General features: G+C 37.1%; 2 protein-coding genes across 12 annotated transcripts in view; both read right to left on the bottom strand.

Moving 5' to 3' along the window:
- The window catches only part of plekha7b (pleckstrin homology domain containing, family A member 7b), a 111,217-nt gene extending 102,443 nt beyond the window's left edge, over nt 1-8,774 (bottom strand). For all 11 annotated transcript variants that reach the window (XM_084110215.1, XM_084110205.1, XM_084110213.1 and 8 more), the window contains exons 1-3: nt 8,658-8,774; nt 8,475-8,551; nt 8,237-8,294 (exon numbers count right to left, since the gene is read on the bottom strand). In XM_084110215.1, the coding sequence (XP_083966341.1) occupies nt 8,237-8,294; nt 8,475-8,551; nt 8,658-8,740 (218 nt within the window). In that variant the 5' untranslated portion in view covers nt 8,741-8,774. The remainder of the gene's footprint in view (nt 1-8,236; nt 8,295-8,474; nt 8,552-8,657) is intronic.
- An 8,094-nt stretch (nt 8,775-16,868) lies between these two features.
- Nucleotides 16,869-18,891, bottom strand: rps13 (ribosomal protein S13). The gene is made up of 6 exons (XM_084109044.1): nt 18,804-18,891; nt 18,155-18,203; nt 17,982-18,060; nt 17,404-17,573; nt 17,201-17,301; nt 16,869-16,946 (listed from the first exon to the last, which is right to left on the bottom strand). The coding sequence occupies exons 1-6, from the start codon at nt 18,824-18,826 to the stop codon at nt 16,913-16,915; spliced, it is 456 nt and encodes a 151-aa protein (XP_083965170.1). The 5' UTR covers nt 18,827-18,891; the 3' UTR covers nt 16,869-16,912.
- Nucleotides 18,892-19,817: the final 926 nt, after the last annotated feature.

The following is a 19,817-nucleotide window of genomic DNA, read 5'->3' as shown; positions in this document are numbered from 1 at the left end:
GATCCTTCAGAAACCATTCTAATATGCAGATGTGGTTTTATTATTATTATTATCATAAAAGTTGAAAATATTTTTGTGGAGAAATACTTTTTAGGATTCTTTGATGAACAGAATGTTCAAAAGAACAGCATTTATTTAAAATAGTAAAGACATTTGTAATGTTGCAAAATATTTCTGTCACTTTTGATCAATTTCATTCAAATTATTATTTTATTTAAAAAAAAGAAAAAAAAGGTTTTGAATGGTAGTGTATATTCTCAAGAGGAGGATATTTTCTTCCTCCATCAGGGCTCATGTAAATGAGTTTGATTTTACTACGGCCGCTCACACTCAAACAGTCCCGCCATTGTGTTGACTCCTCTTATTTCCAAAAAACCTGCTGCACAAGCAGCGGCTGTTGTCACGGCAGCGACATGCAGACTTGGCCTGAGCTCAGGCTGTTGGATGAGCAGTGAAGTGAAAGAAGGTGGTCTGGGGGGGGGGGGGCTTCCTCAAACAGAGTCTCCATGGACCTTACCATCAGGGTAGACGCCGTATTTAATAGAGCTCGACCGATATATCGGCGGGCCGATATTAGGCATTTTCCAAACTATCGGTATCGGCATTTATAACGGCCGATAAATGAATATTTAAAAAATAAAATAAAAGCGGACGAAACACCCTGCAACCATGTTATGAGTGTTGGCGCTGCATAGTTTGTCCACCAGAGCGCACTCTACAAGGAAGACTGCTAACATCAATGAGCTTGGAAATCACAACGAACTTATTCTGCCTAAATAAAGTAATGATTACTGTATTTATAACTAGCATATCTGTAGTTCCAGTCCCTGCATTGTAAAACGTAAGTTAGGCATGCGAGGAGTGAACATTTAGACATAGAGAAAAAGTATCAAACATAGCAGCTAGCCTGTGCATAAAAGTTAGCTTTTCTTTTACACGCGTGTGAAATCCAAGTGTGCGTTACTGTAGGGGTAATTTACACATTATTACCGAGTCGATCGTTCCCTGGGATGCGTTTTCATGAAAATCGAATGTAAAGAGTTTTAGCTATCTCTAAAAACAGATGATCTTATAATGCTAGTATATGGGATACAGAGTAAGTAAAAGTAAATCGCTAGTTAATAACACTAACAAGGCTCAAAATAGCCTCACACTAACACGGTAGCATAATGAGGGTCCCTACATGCAAACCGAAGCATTGAGAACTTTGTAAGTGTACAGACAGTTTAATAAGAAGATACTTTATAAAGACAGTACATTACGCGTTTACAGGCATTCATCATCTTGGAAAACAGTCTCGACTAATCGAGTCACGAACGCCGTGCTAAGTGAGCTGGTCGATAGGAATTACGTTTGTGAAATCTAACGTAGCACGGCGTTCGTGGCTCGACTAGTCGAGACTGTTTTCCTAGATGATGCCTGTAAACGCGTAATGTACTGTCTTTATAAAGTATCTTCTTATTAAACTGTCTGTACACTTACAAAGTTCTCAATGCTTCGGTTTGCATGTAGGGACCCTCATTATGCTACCGTGTTAGTGTGAGGCTATTTTGAGCCTTGTTAGTGGTATTAACTAGCGATTTACTTTTACTCTGTGCCCCATATACTAGCGTTATAAGATAACGTTAATCTGTTTTTAGAGATAACTCTTTACATTCGATTTTAATGAAAACACATCCCAGGGAACGATCGACTCGGTAACCATGTGTTAATTACCTCACATAATGTATTTAGTGCATCACTAAGTCGTAGATTTTAGAAGGCAGGCAGCAAATGATGATTGAAAATGGTTTGTTGTAGCTTGATGGAATAGATGGATAGAATTAGGAGTGACCTTTGTCTTGTTTAATAATAATACAAATGATGATGATGATGATAATAATAATAATAATATCATCATCATTGATTTTTTTTAAATTATTACTGTCAATATTAATAATAATAGTTGATTTTTTTTTGTTCAAAGGACTTTTAGTTTCATATCTTAAGTTTGTATTTTTAATATACATTATATTTATCAGAACTTTAATATATTCTGTTCTGTTGTGACAAAGTTAATTTAAAAAAAAATAAATGTATTTTTAAACTGCATTATATTATTTTAGTAAGGCTGAGGACTCTTAAATAACTACTAATAACTAATGTTAGGGAAAATCTGTTCATGTTTTGTTACACGTTTCTGGATTTAAAAAAAAAATATATATATATATATATATATATATATATATATATATCGGCCGATATATCGGAATATCGGATTTTTAAATCACCAAATATTTGTATCGGTATCGGCCTTAAAAATCCTTTATCGGTCGGGCTCTAGTATTTAATATGATGTGAATTCTAAAACGAACAACATAATTATTATTCGAAAAATAATAATAAAAAATATAAAATAAAAATAAAAATACTATTAGAATTTTACTACGTTGCTTTGCTGGCCGTAAAGGCAGTGAATCCATGATAAATTCCAAGCACGCAAACTAAAACCCACAGTTATAATTAAATGCACTGGGTGGCGCTGTGGAGCGTGTAAGCAAGTTGATTGTATTTGATCACAATGTCGTAACCTGCCTCGCAAAGTTTCGAATTACTTCGATAAAAATGATCTAACTAAATGATCTTACAAAATGGAATTACTTTTGATCAAATTAATTAATGAAGCGGAGTTATCATAATATCACCACCACATGAGAAATCACATGAAATCCAAACACAAGTCGAATGACTGCAGGTTAGACCAGCTGTACTCTAATGAGCCGAGAAGATAACTGATAGACTCTGATAGAATGATCTCGAAACGTGCTTCCTTTACGTTTCGTCTAGGGTGACAGGTTTAAGAACAGAAAACACAAAGTTCGCTTAGCACACCGTTATCTTTGTGTCTGCAACATTTGTCAGCAGTGCGTGTTTTTTCACCCGAGCATGTTCATATTGTTTTTCTCAACATGAACATATACTGTTTAATGTTTTCTGCTAAAAGAAAACCTCAATATACATAACGTAAGCTTTTTGTGTATATTGCCTAATTGTAAGCTTGTTCGGAAATGGTGACAAAAACCTTGATGAATAAAACGTCACTGTAAATGTTAAACGGCATTTTAATAAACAAATATTCGTTTTTTATGAGCCCAAATATTCAAGAACAATATTTTTTTTTTTTTAAATGCCCATCCCTAGTTTGTTTTTCGAAGCATCAAACATATTCCTTTCAAAAAAAAATATATATTTTTTTTTTAATCAGTAGACAAAGCACTCCAGAAAACATTGGTTGTGAAAATCAAATGACTTCAGCTAGAACAAATTCTACTCCAAATAATCTGGCAAACTTATTGTAAGAGAAACATTGAACTAACCAATGGACTAACCAACTGGCACAAGAAGCTTTCAAACTCAGGGTAACCCTGACTGTCCTATAGGAAAAAAATCTCTTATGTGTGAACCTGCCAATATGAGCACTTGGTAAGAGGAAGGACACACTGTCACTCTGATAAACAACACTGACCCTCGACCCTTCTGAAAATCTGCTGAAGCGAGACAGATGTAGAGTGGAAAGGACATCTCCGCACAAGCACTATTCCTCACACGTCTGATCGTCCAGGCTGGAGCGGAGGCCTGCTGAGACCACCTGCCATTCACTCTCTGAGGCTGAGAAACCAATGCAGGATACAGAGATGAATCACCTTGACTCTTTATGACTCAGCCAAACCCTTCTGATGTCCACTGAGTACAATAGGTTTTCCTCACGCTGAGCTGACCTACGAGGACCTTTCAGAAATCATTTGTCCTGAGTCACAACCTCCTAATAAAGTCATATAGGTCATTCTCAGGTGCCATGTGTCCGTCATACATCTGCTAATATAATATGCATATTGTGATGGAAAAATATATTATGAAAATAAAAGCTGGCATTTTATCTTTCTCTCTCAACACAGTATATGTACACATTTAATTTGATTCCATATATATTAACAGTAATATAAACAGTAATATTATAACTATTATTACAGTTTAGAAGATTTTTTTTTTTAAATGTAATTTATTCCTGTGATGGCAACGCTGAATTTTCAGCAGTCTTCAGTGTCACATGATCCTTCAGAAATGTAAATGTCTTAAAACGGTCACTTTTGACCAATTTAATGTGTCCTTGCTGAATAAAACTATTAATGTAAAAAAAAAAAAAAAATCATAATAATTCTTACTGACCCCAAACGTTTGAACAGTGTATGTATATGGATTGTAGTTTAAATAATGCATTGGATTGTCAATTATCATATTCCAACATGTTAAAATGTATTACTTTATCTTGAAATTGCACAATAACACTAACAGAATGTTTTTAATCTGTTTCAAATTTACTCAAAGAAACACCCTATCAAATTGGAAAAGGCACCGGTTTCACAGAATGAACTCTTTAAAGGTCAACTGAAGATCCACCTTCAGTCTCCTGCATGCAGTGATGGAGAACATGTGCCTCTCCGTCTCAAAATGAGTGGGAACATCTGAGAGTCTTTTTCCCCCATTCATATCACTTAATTAGATGAATGCTGGATGGATACAGACATACACTAAATCCATTAGCTATACCATTTTATGGGATTTATTAAATGTTTGGCATAATTCAAGCCTGCAGTATATCAAACATAATTTGAATAATAATCCAGTACGCCGGATACAGAGCAGTCCCCCATGAACAACAAAAATAATAATAACATCAGCAGAAATGATGGTCTCTGAGAGTGGCTAATGTAACGCAAGCGTGCTTTGTCTCAAGGACAGTCTAAGCATCAGTCTCTCCTTACTGCTGCACGTTTAACAACATCCAGTACTCTACTGTACACTATACTGTACTGCAGTCTACGGCAATGAATGTTGATTTATAAAACTACAAGAGGATAAAGAAAAAAAAAATCTCCTCTCATAAAGTTTGAAGTGAGGGAAAGCAAACAGCCACTTATGACTGCCAGACTTTACACAAATGGTGCATGATAAATTCTTTGGCATAAGTGAGTCAAATAACCACAGACAGCAAACAATGCAATTTAAACTACAAAATGGGCAGATTAAAGCAGTGGAAGGCTCTCTCCATACCTAAAAAGGCAGAAATAAGCAACAAAGTATGCAGCCTTTTCTATTCTAGCCTTCTTCGCCTAAAAAAAACAATCAGCTCCTTTTCTAGCACATTAACACAAAATGACACAAAGACAAATGTCCAGCAGGATCAAAACAGGAACTATAATGTCATTTAGCCCACAAATAAGTTGATTACTTTACAGTCTTGACATTTCAGCTCTCGAAGGCCTCTGAGCTGCACTGTTCAGTATTTGACTGTGCCCAGATGCAGCACAATGAGTCCCTTCACATGCCCCACAATAAAACTGTCAGCAATAACACATTTCTAAAATCATTTTCTTTGACCTTTAAAACACCCCCCTCACTACAGCAGCATTGTCGGGATGCATTTTTCTGGTCAGACACCAGTGGAGCATTGAACTAACAAATAAACAGCTTTATGGGAAAGTGGTGCTTTTTAGATGCAAAGAAGAGTGCAAGACACTAAGGCATTCTGGATTGCGTGGGCTACGTCGGTGGCACATCAAGATAACTGGGTGATTGTCATGTATTCTCATTTGAAGGTTTCTTAGATGCAGAGACTGCATGATATTTTGGCATCGGTGTACGATCCATATGAGACTTACGTTGAATAAAACAACTAATGAGTAATACAGAGGAAGGTCACATCACAAACATACAATTTCAATAAAGAAACTGAGTTACCACAAGATGCATTAGGTCACTGTAGGATCATGCACTTTATATTCTCTGGTGAATGTGTTCAAGGACTCTCCTAAGCTAATATTGAAAATAAGCCACAAGTAAACATTCTTTTCACTGCAATCCTGCAGCAAATCATTGCATGGCAATTGTGTAGAAGGCAGCAAAGATGGACTCTACACAATTCAGACACGAATCTGTGATGGGGAAAATCTTATCTAGTAGCTTCACATTGCCTTTCATTTGCTTCTGCTGCCCCAATTGGTTTGTTAATGTGCGGCATAAAGTGCAATCACATCGGTTGTTTACTGCCAGCTGTCGGGTTGATTTCTCAATTCAATTAAACAAGCAGTTTAAACAAACTAATTATCTCTCAGCAGAAAAAAAAAAACTCTCTTATATGTCACATGGAACAGTAAAAGCCGTTGACTGACTATGAATAACTAGATACTTTGACTATGATGATGGTGGTTTGGTTGCGGTTTCCACATTAGTGGAGCTGAATGGGTAAAGTGACTTTGGAAAGCCAAGCCACCATGAATTGGCTGTATGATCTCGCCATACATCTCTGTCATTCCACAGGCATATGGGCACATGCACGTACAGACAGAGTACAACATCCGCTAAACGGGGAGGGTTAAGGTCCTGCACATTGCCGTACATGAGGAGAATTTTAATGAGAAAACCTCATCTAGTCCTGCTGGGCAATGCCCTTTATTTCCAGCATTAAATGGGCACAGAGAGAGGTAATGGGCTGCATGGGTGACTGTAAACAGTAGTGAGGGCCCTACAATCAGAATTAATGATTCTCTGTCATCATATAGCTTAGATCAAACACAATGAGATCTCCTTCCCATTATCACTTGTAATTTAATGTCATCCAAGAAAACTATAGACAGGTAAAGCTATAACAGAAAAATGCTGTGCTGAATCTGAAATTCTACCAAACTATAAAAAGGTTTAAAAAAAAACATGTTAAATTAATAACGGAATGTTTTAATAATGTAATACTGAAATATTCCTGATATTCCAACATTAATACACTCCATTCAGATGAAAAACTGAAAATAGCATCTACTGGTTCCAAGGGAAATCATCTTTTACAGCATGAGCTGGCTCATTAATACAAACGTATTTAATACATTTGTACAGAATTACCTTGGGAAACATTATCTAGGGAACTACTGCAACGCTTATGCCATCTTATTGCAGAGATGATATCTTAGATATTTGCTTTTATTTATATACTATTCATGCTACCAATTCACAATAGCATCTAGAACAACTTTGTTTAAAATGTAATCAACTGAAGAGGATGACATGTCAAAAAACACATTTTTATACAAGATCAATATCTACATAAACAACAAATCGTTGTCATTGACAGGCTAAGCCAAGCCACACATATTCAGTCATATTCAGGCGATAGACAACGCTCTATACAGCAGCACTGACCACAGCCCCCACAGCATCAGCACAGGGCTTCTCAAACCTGTCCTGAGGACCCCCACCACTGCACATTTTGTATGTCTCCCTCATCTAACACACCTGATTCAACTCATCAGCACAGACTGAGGGAGACATCCAGGCTGAATCCGAAAACGCCCCCTATATACCCTCAAAAAGGGCGTTATTTGAGTTGACAGCCATTTGTAGTGGTGTCCGAAACCATAGTGGACGTTATTGAGTGCACTTATTCAATCCTACATTGCACCGCAATAACGAGTGCACAATCGATGTACGCTCAACAGCTGTCCGAATTCGCGAACTCGTTTTCATTCGCTCCTTCAAGTGAACAGTGTTAGTGGACTAACGTAGGGAATAGTGAATGAGGGTTTAGGGGGCGATTTCGGATTCAGCCCCAGAATGTGCAATGGTGGGGGTCCTCTGGACAGGTTTGAGAAGCACTGTCTTAGCAGCTAATGTTTCCAGGCAGCTCACTTAGCTGTTACTTCTCTCCCTGCCAAAGTCCACTTCATCTCACTTCTGCTGCTCACTAGCTGCCCATGAGTCTCCTCACCTACTGAACATGGTGGAGATGGATGTTGACAAATGGATAGATTGACCGATTACTAGATGAACGAATAGACAGACAGACTGACAGGCAGATAGACTGACATACAGGAGACAGACAGAAGGATGGATGGATGGATGGAAATCAGATTGATCACTGTATAAACAGTGATAACTGTACAAACCAATGGATAAACAGACTGATAGATGAAAAATAGTTATCTGATTTCATTCCCAAAATCTACACTCATTGCAATTCAGCAGTAAATATTCAAACGTTCAATAAAGTGAATTGTCTTTCCTTGACTCATGGAGGCTCGAGCAGACAGCGGACACTGATCAGCGCGAGAGGCGGGAGTGAGTGAGCGCTCGTTGGGGAGGGCTTTGCAGTTGCACTCGCATCCTCACGGTCTCACAAGGACAAAAACAGAAATTTACTATCGCTTACTTTATAAAGTAGCTGGCGCCTTCCTCGGTGAAGCCCTCTTCCCATCCTCGCGGTAAATCTAATGGGAGAGAAATATTTGTACAAAACTCCATTAAGTTTTTAATGAAACAGAAAGTAGCCCTCCATCAATTATGCAAAGGACGTGTTTCCACAGCTTACTTTAAACACACTTACTTGCAGTAGCCTATCCGTCTAAGGATTCAAAGTTTAGACTAGAAAGCATGGTTTATTACTGTACCTGACCGTATCATGTGTCCCGAGTTGACAGGTTCACCAGTGCGGGGATGGAGCCAAGTAGTGCCGCGAGTTTTGTCGCTGGAAAACAGAAACACCTGTTACGAGACCCATTGGAAAATGTGCAGATTTACCAGAACCACAGTACAACACAACGACTGTGATTAAAGCACTAGTAGCTGCTTACTTGATGAAAAAAACCCTGCCATCCCTGCACACTCCGTAGGACCAGTGATCAGGTAGTGTGTCCCGCCCGAGCGGAGCCGCCATGATCCCGGTTTAAAGTGAGAGCTGCGCCGCAGAGTTTCCAGGGAATCGGACAGTCCGATTATCACCACTAGGGCTGCACTGCTGTTTAAAGGGGCAGGCCAAACTTGGAGAAAGTCTTTTGTCCCAGTAATAATAAGCCGACAGAAAAGAATGAGGGCATCACTATTTGGGCGGGATGTCGATGCTGTGAGTGCAGATGTCGCCCTCGAAATTCTACCTTTTATTACAGCAAAGCCAATGCTGTAAGATGCTTCATGCATAGCCAAATCACACAGATCCGAGTTACACTTTGAAACCTGTACAGATTAACATTCCCGCAAATCACACGTGCATTCTGAAACAGTTGGATAATTGTTCAACTTGTCAGATTTGTATTAAAGCCAGATTGCGTTAAAAATGTGTTGTGCTCATGACAACAGAGAGTTGAGCTTCTGTAACAAGTACCCTAGGCGAACGGGGACTAATGATTTAAATGACATATTACAAGGTAAGTGATTATTTTAGTCAGGTACCAAATCCTATAACGTGGTTATCCTATGTGATTCCCAGCCAAAATATCCATCTGAGAAACCATATCTTGCTGATTAAACTTTTTTTTCTTGAATTCTAGACATTCTCAGGAATTTCTCTTTGCTAACAAAACGCAACGTTGCTTTGTTTATAGGCCTACTAGCTGTTCGAGGTACTCTACCTGCGCGCGCTATTCTCCGAAGCGCCAGATGGCAGGCTTATCATCATGTACTTTGATTACCAGGTGTGTTAGATAGTTCATTGATGTTCAGTGATAGTTAGCTATATTCAAGAGTAGCCACTAAATACCAGTATCTACACTGACTGTTTCCCATCAAGTTAAGATATTAAGTTTTTTCAATTTTTCAAAAAAAGAAAAGAAAATTCAATAAAGATTGAATTGAAAGATTAAAAAGTTGTTGTTGTTTTTTTGCGTATGCATGGGTTTTTAATGACATAGTTAGGCTACACATCAACCTCTAGCATCAAGTAACATCTAAGCATCAAGTAACATCTAAGGAGTATTTTTATTGCTAAATTTTCCAAGTATTAATTTTAGATTGGGAGAAAATTCTGATACTAAATTGGACATCATGCATCACTAGTTATATTTCAACATACAATATTACTGTGGCTGTTGTAGCTCCTTGAAAAGACTTAATCTGCAGTCATTTTTTGTCTGTAAAAAATATATATTTGTGTTAATAGAATGTAATTTGCAGTTCCATTAAAAAAGTAATGTGATTACGAAAATGTTACTTCTGTAATGCATAAGTTTACTCATTAGGCTACACCAAAAGCAATCTGATTACGTAATCCATGTTACTTGTAATGTGTTACTTGTTACATCAAAAGTAATCTGATTGCATTATGCATGTCAGCTGGTTATCTGACTTAATATTAAACAAAACATATGCTGGTAAATGAACACATGAGCTTGAGCTAATATTTGAACAAGGATGCACTTCCTCATGAAAGCAAATGTGCCAATATGTCTCATAGTATGAGAAATCTAGTCACGAAACTCATACCTACTCTCCCATACATTCTTGATGATAACTACAGGAACACACCCGCTCAAACTTCTCATTACTAAGGCAGGGCAGAGTCACAACAAAAGAAACAATCCAACTGCAACAACAGCTGATTATCCTTTCACTAGGCTATGCTATTTATAGCAAAACATAGTCTTTCTATTGGCTGACAGTTGACGACTGACCTTAAAATACTGTAAAATACTTGTGTGTGTGCTTGTGTGTATGTGTGTGGGGCGGGGGGCAAAGGGAAACAAAGTGTTTAAAATTTCATTGGAAATTGTGATGGGATCAACCACTAACAAGCATATATTCATAAATGTTTACTGTAAATAAGGCCAAAAAAAAGTAATGCAAAAGGAAATGCATTATTTTATATATATATATATATATATATATATATATATATATATATATATATATATATATAATGTCATTTTAGAAATGCACTATTCAGAAACCTGTTATTAATTTATTTATTATTCACCTCGCAAAAGTGTCTTATAATCAGGGTTAACAGAGAAAAATAAGAAGTATTCAGCTGGTCATTCAAGTTTAATATGTCACCCCCTGAGAGGCAATGGGCTTAATGTAAAACAAAACAACTTTTTATATACTATGATGTGACTGAAATCTTCATCTCATGTGAGTGTACATCATTGTAAAAAGTGCTCTTCCTTATATGTAACATATGGCAGAGAAAGGACTGAGTGCACCTCTAAAGGTCATTCAGTGCTGGCAGCAGTTAATGTATGGAAGGTCATGGTGTTTTTTCTTGTTTGTGTGTGTACCAGAGTGAATAAAAATGACACAGCTGAGGGTTTCAATCTATTAGCTCTCTACTACTTGGCTGAACTGAGAATGAGCCATCTCAACCAGCATTACAATAATGCTTACAATGCATCATACCGGACTTGTCCTGTCTTCTCATGCCATCCAAATTTCATCCTGCAAGGTATAAGAGGCACCGCTCGAAGTCACGCTTCATATGTCACGCTGTATATGTCAATGTACCAAAAGACAAGGACTGTATTACTGGCAAACTGCTGGCAAACCTTTCATTGACAAATTCATTGTCTTTATAAGATTTACATCCTGGTAGAGTGATATGTTGCATTTTAAAATCCAATAAACATCACTACATATTCAAATGTGTGGTTTTTAATTTCTCATAGAAATATCATATGGATGAACATGAGGTTGTAATGAAAGATATGTCTTTTCCTGGTAGAACATTCTTGAGAAAAATTAGTACCTTGGAAAAAAAAAACAGAAAAAAAAACATATATACATACATACATACATACAGTGGGGAGAACAAGTTTTTGATACACTGCCGATTTTGCAGGTCTTCCTACTTACAAAGCATGTAGAGGTCTGTAATTTTTATCATAGGTACTCTTCAACTGTGAGTGATGGAATCTAAAACAAAAATCATGCAATCATATTGCATGACATAAGTATTTGATCACCTACCAACCAGTAAGAATTCCGGCTCTCACAGACCTGTTAGTTTTTCTTTAAGAAGCCCTCCTGTTCTCCACTCATTACCTGTATTAACTGCACCTGTTTGAACTCGTTACCTGTATAGAAGACACCTGTCCACACACTCAATCAAACAGACTCCAACCTCTCCACAATGGCCAAGACCAGAGAGCTGTGTAAGGACATCAGGGATAAAATTGTAGACCTGCACAAGGCTGGGATGGGCTACAGGACAATAGACAAGCAGCTTAGTGAGAAGGCAACAACTGTTGGCGCAATTATTAGAAAATGGAAGAAGTTCAAGATGACGGTCAATCTCCCTCGGTCTGGGTTGGTCTGGGGCACCATGCAAGATCTCACCTCGTGGGGCATCAATGATCATGAGGAAGGTGAGGGATCAGCCCAGAACTACACGGCAGGACCTGGTCAATGACCTGAAGAGAGCTGGGACCACAGTCTCAAAGAAAACCATTAGCAACACACTATGCCGTCATGGATTAAAATCCTGCAGCGCACGCAAGGTCCCCCTGCTCAAGCCAGTGCATGTCCAGGCCCGTCTGAAGTTTGCCAATGACCATCTGGATGATCCAGAGGAGGAATGGGAGAAGGTCATGTGGTCTGATGAGACAAAAATAGAGCTTTTTGGTCTAAACTCCACTCGCCATGTTTGGAGGAAGAAGAAGGATGAGTACAACCCCAAGAACACCATCTCAACCGTGAAGCATGGATCAACAACTTGGTCACCATTCTAACTTCTCCATCGATTGCTCAGGAGGCCAGCTCTACGAAGAGTCCTGGTTGTTCCAAACTTATTTCATTAAGGATTATGGAGGCTACATGCTTCTGTGAACCCCAATAAAAGGTCTAACAGCTGAAAATGCATATCAGAGTAAAAACCAAGCCATAAGGTCAAAAGGACTACCTATTTCTGAGCTTTCTGAATTCTTGAATAAGAGGTATGTGACTTTCCAAATCATACCCATTCAGTTGATTTAGCCACAGGTTAACTCCACTGAAAGTGTGGTAACATCTACAAGTAAAATTGGAATTCTCCTGAGCTAAATTTCAAGTGTCCAAGGATGCGAATACTAATGTTATCATTTCAGTTTTTTATTTTTTTGCTTTGTCATTATGGAGTGTAGATTGATGTGGGGGGAAAAGTATTTTAAATCAGTTTAGCATAAGTCTGCAACATAAAATGTGATAAAAAATTAAGGGGTACGAATACTTTCGCAAGGCACTGTGTATATTCATATTCTTTTTTCTCTCCTTTTTTTGTGTTGCTCTGCAGTTCATCATAACTATTTTTTACATAACAACTGTAAAAGAAATGTTGTTGTAGGACCAACAAGGATGTTGATCCTGTAACATATCCTACTTGGCAAATTCAAGGTCACCATATCATACGAATTGGCTGGGATAAAGAGCAGCGATTGATGGAAATTTTATGCGAAACACGTGAATTTCCCTTGTATCCCTGATTTACACTCTGTTTTTACACTCTGTTCTTGCCAAGAACAGCCATTTGACTCCAGTTGTGTATCTACATCAAACACTTCACAGCCGTATAAATATTTTAGCACAGAATCCCTTTGGAGTTGCTTTTGTCGGCAAGCCTTTTGTTGGTTTGATGCAATGTTTCCCCCTAAGGATGACTTAAAATCCAACAGAAGAGACACTGATGATACAGAATGGAAAAAGATGCTTGTGGCTGCAGTGTTGGTATTTGCTACAAAGGCAGCTGCTGTGGGTTTATTCTATTCATTTTCTGACAAATCGTTTCAGTTCTTTTACTGATCTTAATAATAATGCATTCAGCTACAAGCATTTCTCCCACTACTGAAATACATAAATAATAGATTATTTCGAAAGAAGACATTGGCATTCGTAAGACCCCTGAAAGTCTTGTTCATGTAAAAATCAAGCAAAAAAAAAAAACATCTGCAGAGGGCACTTTGATATTGTGTCAGCGGTTTTATGCAGCCGAGTCCCTTGGCTTTGACTGACAAGCAGTTCATGTTGATTTGGGATTAGATGTGACTTTCAGAACTGTAACCCTACAGAGGCATATACCCGCACCGTGGGACCTGACCGTGTTCCATGTTGTGCCCCCAGTCTGCCTGAATAAAACGCCATATGCCTTAAAAAGAGCACAGCGCACGTTCGGCTAATAGGCTTGTTTGAATTAGGGGCTTTCTGTAATACCACTTAAAAGGTCTTCCATCTACTCTGTCTTATCCCTTGCAGTCGCACACATTCAGCGATGGGGTGCAGTCCTGCGCAGCTCTGCAGTATTGTACTGCTGATGGTTTCCTCAACGCTGCCAGCAGCTCACAATGCTGCAAGGTGACTCAGTGTTACTTTTCTCTCACAGGAGAGGCTCATACAGAGGCAACTGCAGTTAAATCGCTGCATACAGAATAAAGTGATCTGCAGTGGGCGACTCTCGAGATGTCTTCTTCCTCTGTTTAATGAGGTTTTCTTAAACCTTTGAAAAAATGTGAAAAAATATTTGAAAAACTTAAACTAAATGAAAATTAGAAATGAAATAAGTTTAAGTTTAAAACACTAAAATTATATTATATATATAAAATTATATTAATAACTGGAAATAAATAAAAACAGATTAAAACTGAAGTAAAAAAAAAATCAATTAAACCTACATAGACTTTTTTTTTAAATAAATAAAAATGTGACAAAATGACTAAAAATTTAAACTGAACTTGAAAAATAAAAATAGAAAAATAAAAGCTGATTCAAAATACAAAAAAATAGCACTATGTAACACATCTACGGTAAAAACAGCTTTTAAGTGTTATATAACGCTGTAAAAAAAGTGATCAGTTGATTTAACTTAAAAAAGTGAGGAAAAAGCTCTGAAAAGCTGTGATGGTCTATTATGAACAGCACCATAACTCGTTTTCAGTTTTGATTAAAATAAATTAACAGCTGACAGAGGTCACATCACTGAGATGAGGCAGTTTTTTTTAGTTGTGAAATGAAATAAAATACACTTTATGGAAAGTGTGGTGTAACACTTTCACTGTAAAAAGTGATCAGTTGACTTAACTTTAAAAAAAAGTGAGGAAAGCCACTGCCTTAAAATTATTAAGTGAATAAACTTCATATGTAATGGACAAAATTAAGTTGTCAACTTGACAATTATTTTTCAATTACACATGAAATTTATTTAGGCTACATAATAACTTTGACATTATTTCACAACTAAAAAAACTGCCTCATCTCAGTGATGTGACCTCTGTCAGCTCTTAATTTATTTTAATCAAACGGAAAACGAGTTATGGTGCTGTTCATAATAGACCATCACAGCTTTTCAGAGCTTTACAGAAAAAAATGCTTTGCTAGTGATGATTGGAATGGCAGCAAATGCTTTTTGTATAAAACCCAGACTCCATTCATTCAACAAAGTTCAATGTTTAAAGCATATAAAAGGTGCCAGTTATGAAAGGCTGACTGAAGACATCCTTAACCATTTTTTTCAAAAATATCTATTTGAAAAATATTCATTCAATATATTCTATTATACAGCATGTATTAATGCAGGAAATATAATATTCATCATTTCACACTTTTAAAAGAATTTTAGGCCACCATTAGCACAAATTGCTTATGGTGAGTGAACACTGACCTCTAGTGGACAATGAGATTCTTAACGCTGTCAATTTTTCAGGCAATTTTTTTATGTTTTATCAACGTATTGCAACTTCTTAAGCAGGAATGGGCAACTCTTGCCCCCTTGTGATACACTTTCCAGCTCTAGCCTTAATCAAACACACCTGAACAAGCTAATCAAGGTCTTCAGGGTTACCAAAAAGTAACAGGCAGATGATTTTGATCAGGGTTGGCGCTAAACTGGGTTGCATAGCCCTGGTCTAAAGCAGTTTTCCTCTGTGGTCTTTCTCTGCATGTAGAGTTACTAGTCTTAATCTAAATTATTAATATGAATATAATATTCTAAGGACATATCTATTGAATCAGCTAGCCAACTTTTATTATTAAATTTACTGGGCCATGCAGATCTTCCTGAAAATAGTAACATTTTAGCTCTATCAAGACATGACAGTTATGGTGAACACAGACGGAAAGTTTGGAATGTCTGTCTAATTTTCAGTGGTTTCACAATCTAATACAGGCACCCAAACATTTGTTGAGTAGTAAGAACTACATCTAGATCAAAAATGACCTCTTTACTTATTTAATTTTTAATTAGAGCCAGTTAAATGAGTTGTAATTTGATCTCTAGCCATTCAGTGAATTTCATGTCCACAAGACAAAAGCTACTAAAGTAGCTAGCTACTAAATAGCTAGAAAGCTACTTTCTACTTTGCTATTCTGTTGCAACAATGGCCACACTTGCCATTTGTTGCCATGTTGAACAGTGATTTAACAAACTCATTCTCAATGTCCTTTATACAGGGTTTCTACATATTTCAAAATTCCATACTTTTCCAGACTCAACTTCCCAAACCTCCTCCATTTTTAAGACCATATTTAACAAATGGTTCACACAGCATTATTTTTGGTATATAGTACTCATCTGTAAATATTTTCTTCCATTGGTTTTCTCAAAGTGATAACATGCTTACATGAGAAGAAACTTAAAATGCTTTATAACCTGCATATATTTATGCCAGACAGATCAGTTTGATACTGTAAATGTGGATGTTACACAATCACCAAACAGCAAAGCAGTCCAATTTAGATGATTGTTTCCCCCTTTACCTGCTGCTGATTTGAGCGAAACGCGCTCTGCCTAGAAACCCTGTTAATAACACTACCAATAACACAAAAACATGCACTACACAATGTTGCCACAAAACTACTTTTAATGTTTGCAAAGTGATAAAGTGTATATTTCAATAGCTCGATTTTGAATCTTCACAACTGCATCACCCATAAATGAACTTTGAGCATGCACAAATACAAGTGAATATTCAGTTACAATGGATTCTGAATGACCAAAATTCAAATGAATACAGGCATGTGGCAGCTGTATTCTACTCCGAAACATCAATCAGGATCGCAGCAGTTCTGTACCCAACTTGAGTAAAGAAAATCAGTCTGACAACACAAACACATGAATTGATCCAAATATCTTTATTTGTCCAAAAAAACTGCAAATTTATGCCACCAGTGCAGAAGCTGTGGAGGATTCGCTGTGGATGAAAACAAATGAATCAGTTAAAAGATTCAGTGGGAAAAAATGCATTTTGAAAGACAAAGCAGCTTTTTGTGTGAAGGGGACTGGCAGTGGTGGCACATTCAAGCCAAACTGCTAATTTACCTCCAAAGTTTATCTAGCACATAAGAAATATCTCAGTTCTTACAAGTGAAGAATGGGACAATGAAATGTGCCCTACACATACAGGAGGGATTTCAGTTTTGGTTATAAAACGACTCAAATACTCACTACTTCCAGTTGGGTGCAAGTACTCTCTTGGTCTTGTAGTAGCGGGCAAGCCTGTGGATTCTGCTCTCAACCAGAATCAGGCGGAACTTGGCATCCTTGTCCTGCAAAAACAAGCGACAAGGGTGAGAAAACTGTTGAAGTGCACTGAACAGATTTTTCTAGAAATCTCCGAAATGATCTTGTATGCGTTTTAATTTCGTTACCTTTCTGTTCCTTTCCAAGTGCTTCCTCACAGCAACAGCCTTCTTGATAAGGTGGTAGAGATCCTCAGGCAGATCAGGGGCCAGGCCTTTGGACTTCAGGATCCTAAGGATCTTGTTGCCAGTGACAAAACGCACCTGAGCAACACCATGGGAATCCCTCAGGATCACACCTAATGAGAAGAGCAAGAGATATATATCAGCTTCTTGATAGTGAAATTGTGCAGACACAATATGGGCTGCAACATCTAGTATATGAAAACATTAAGAAAAGTTGAATTGTTGAAGTGCCCATTAAGATGCATAAACAATAAGCCTATAAAGCGACAACTAAACATGAAAGCATTCTCTCTCTTATTGGAAATCAGATTACAAATGTAAAGTGTGCCTCAGCTGTACTTATTTTACTAATCCGACTGCATTAATTTTAAACGTGGTTTCCTTTAATGTACTGAATTGATTTCAAACTTGTCTTTGCATGACCATTCTGTATGAAATGTGCTATAGAGAATCCTGTTAAATTATGTTATACAATGGACATGACTTGCAGTAACATTAATTTTATATCAGTCAGAACTTACCAATCTGTGAGGGGGTGAGACCCTTCTTGGCCAGTTTGAAGATTTGTTCTTTAACATCATCGGATGTTAATTTGAGCCACTAAAAGACATAATAAATGGATATTTTAACAGCCTTGACAACTTAGAAAGGCATTGTACTTCCATAAATAATGAATCAGAATCAATGGACTTACTGTGGGGACACTTCGTCTATAGGGTAGTGCCGACTGGGACAAACCCTTGCTGAAAAATAAAACGTTCTTCCATGTTAAACATGTCTTTTAATGAAACATTAAGTTACAACTTGTTAAACAATTCCACTTCTTCTGCAGTAAGCTAAGCTGTAAACATGTTTACTGACAGCAGATAATATAAAATAAAGGAAATATAAACTATAAGTGAACCTAAAGGGGTTGTAAAATCAAAATAATGTTAAAATGAATGGGTCCAGTACATAACATACTTTTAAATGTAATAGACCAACATGTATAAGACCTAACGAACCGCCAAACACATTTTGACACCAAAACGTAGGTTACGTTAAACTAAATGATGATACCCGAACAGCCAGGCCGCACCGACAAACTGTCGATGTTAAATGAATCAGTGTGTAAAGATCGTTCATTTATCCATCCTGCAGCGCCTCATACTACGTTACATGTGCTGCCATCACGCTACACAGAGGAAGAGAACGTGGGACTATATTCCGACTTCTCAAAAACTCTTTTCTAGCTCGAATGAAATACATATTCCAGGCTCAGTCTATCTTATAAAGAGTTAACTGTATTTTGGGTAGGCAGTGTGGTCCTTAGACGGTGTTTTAAGCGTAAAATAAACATTTACCCAGGAGCGTGCATACGACCCATGATGGCGGTTTAGAGACCGAAGAAAGAGAAAGACCGAGCCTAGGCCGAGCGGAAGTGAAGTATGGTGGCGGAAGTGATGTAGACTATCACTTTCCGTCTGTTGATTCAAGGATCATTTGTTTTTGGATCTTTGGTTTTATATATTGATTGTTTTCAGACTATGTTGTTTAGTAAGTTAATTATGATCTTTTTGACTTAATCTTTACTTGTTAGTTATAAACCGCCTGTTTCAATCTGGTGTAAAATTCCATTGCTACCTTAATAAAATTTGGATGAAGAGAGATCTTGAATCCCTCATATTGTTTTGTTTTTTATTTACTTGTTATAATGTAACTTACTTTTTTAAATATTTTTTCCATTTTGTTTGCTGTCATCTATGTTTGAACTGAAAAAAACAACAACATCCTATTAATTGTTTATTTCCAATAAATCCAGATAAGTACTTCTAAAAAATGTGCATACAAATAAATTGCAGTGATCATAATCATTTTTAACCACTTTAAAAAAAAATGTCTTTGTAATAATGTGAATTATGAGTCAGTGGAAGATCTTTCCTCTCTCTAACGGTCTAACCCAACATTTTGGGTTCAATCTACATTTAGCAAAGGTCTTTGTCATACTCTAATTTTGTACTAACATTATCTGATGTAATATGTTCATAATTGTATTGTCTTATTTATTTTTGTATTTTTCAAGCATTTACTTCATTGCTGTCGTCCTATGTTATATGTAATGTAAAATAATATGTAAAAAGAAAAAAAAATGTCTTATTTCCCCCCCCCCCTCACTCTGCTCATATCCACCAGCTGGTGGCGCTCCAAGAAAAGACCAACTGCTGTAAGCGTGGCTGGAGTCTCTAGAAATAGAATAAGTGGATCGAACTGGCGCGTGCAACAGGGTTATGAAATGGGCGGAGCGTATGATCGGGTTTAAATTATTATCCATTCATCCATTATTATTATTATTATTATTATTATTATTATCATCCGAA

Source organism: Abramis brama, assembly GCF_963993115.1.
Source record: "Abramis brama genome assembly, chromosome: 3".
Lineage (NCBI taxonomy): Eukaryota > Metazoa > Chordata > Actinopteri > Cypriniformes > Leuciscidae > Abramis > Abramis brama.
The sequence above is the reverse complement of the archived record's forward strand: the minus strand, read 5'-3'. Positions and strand labels throughout refer to the sequence as shown.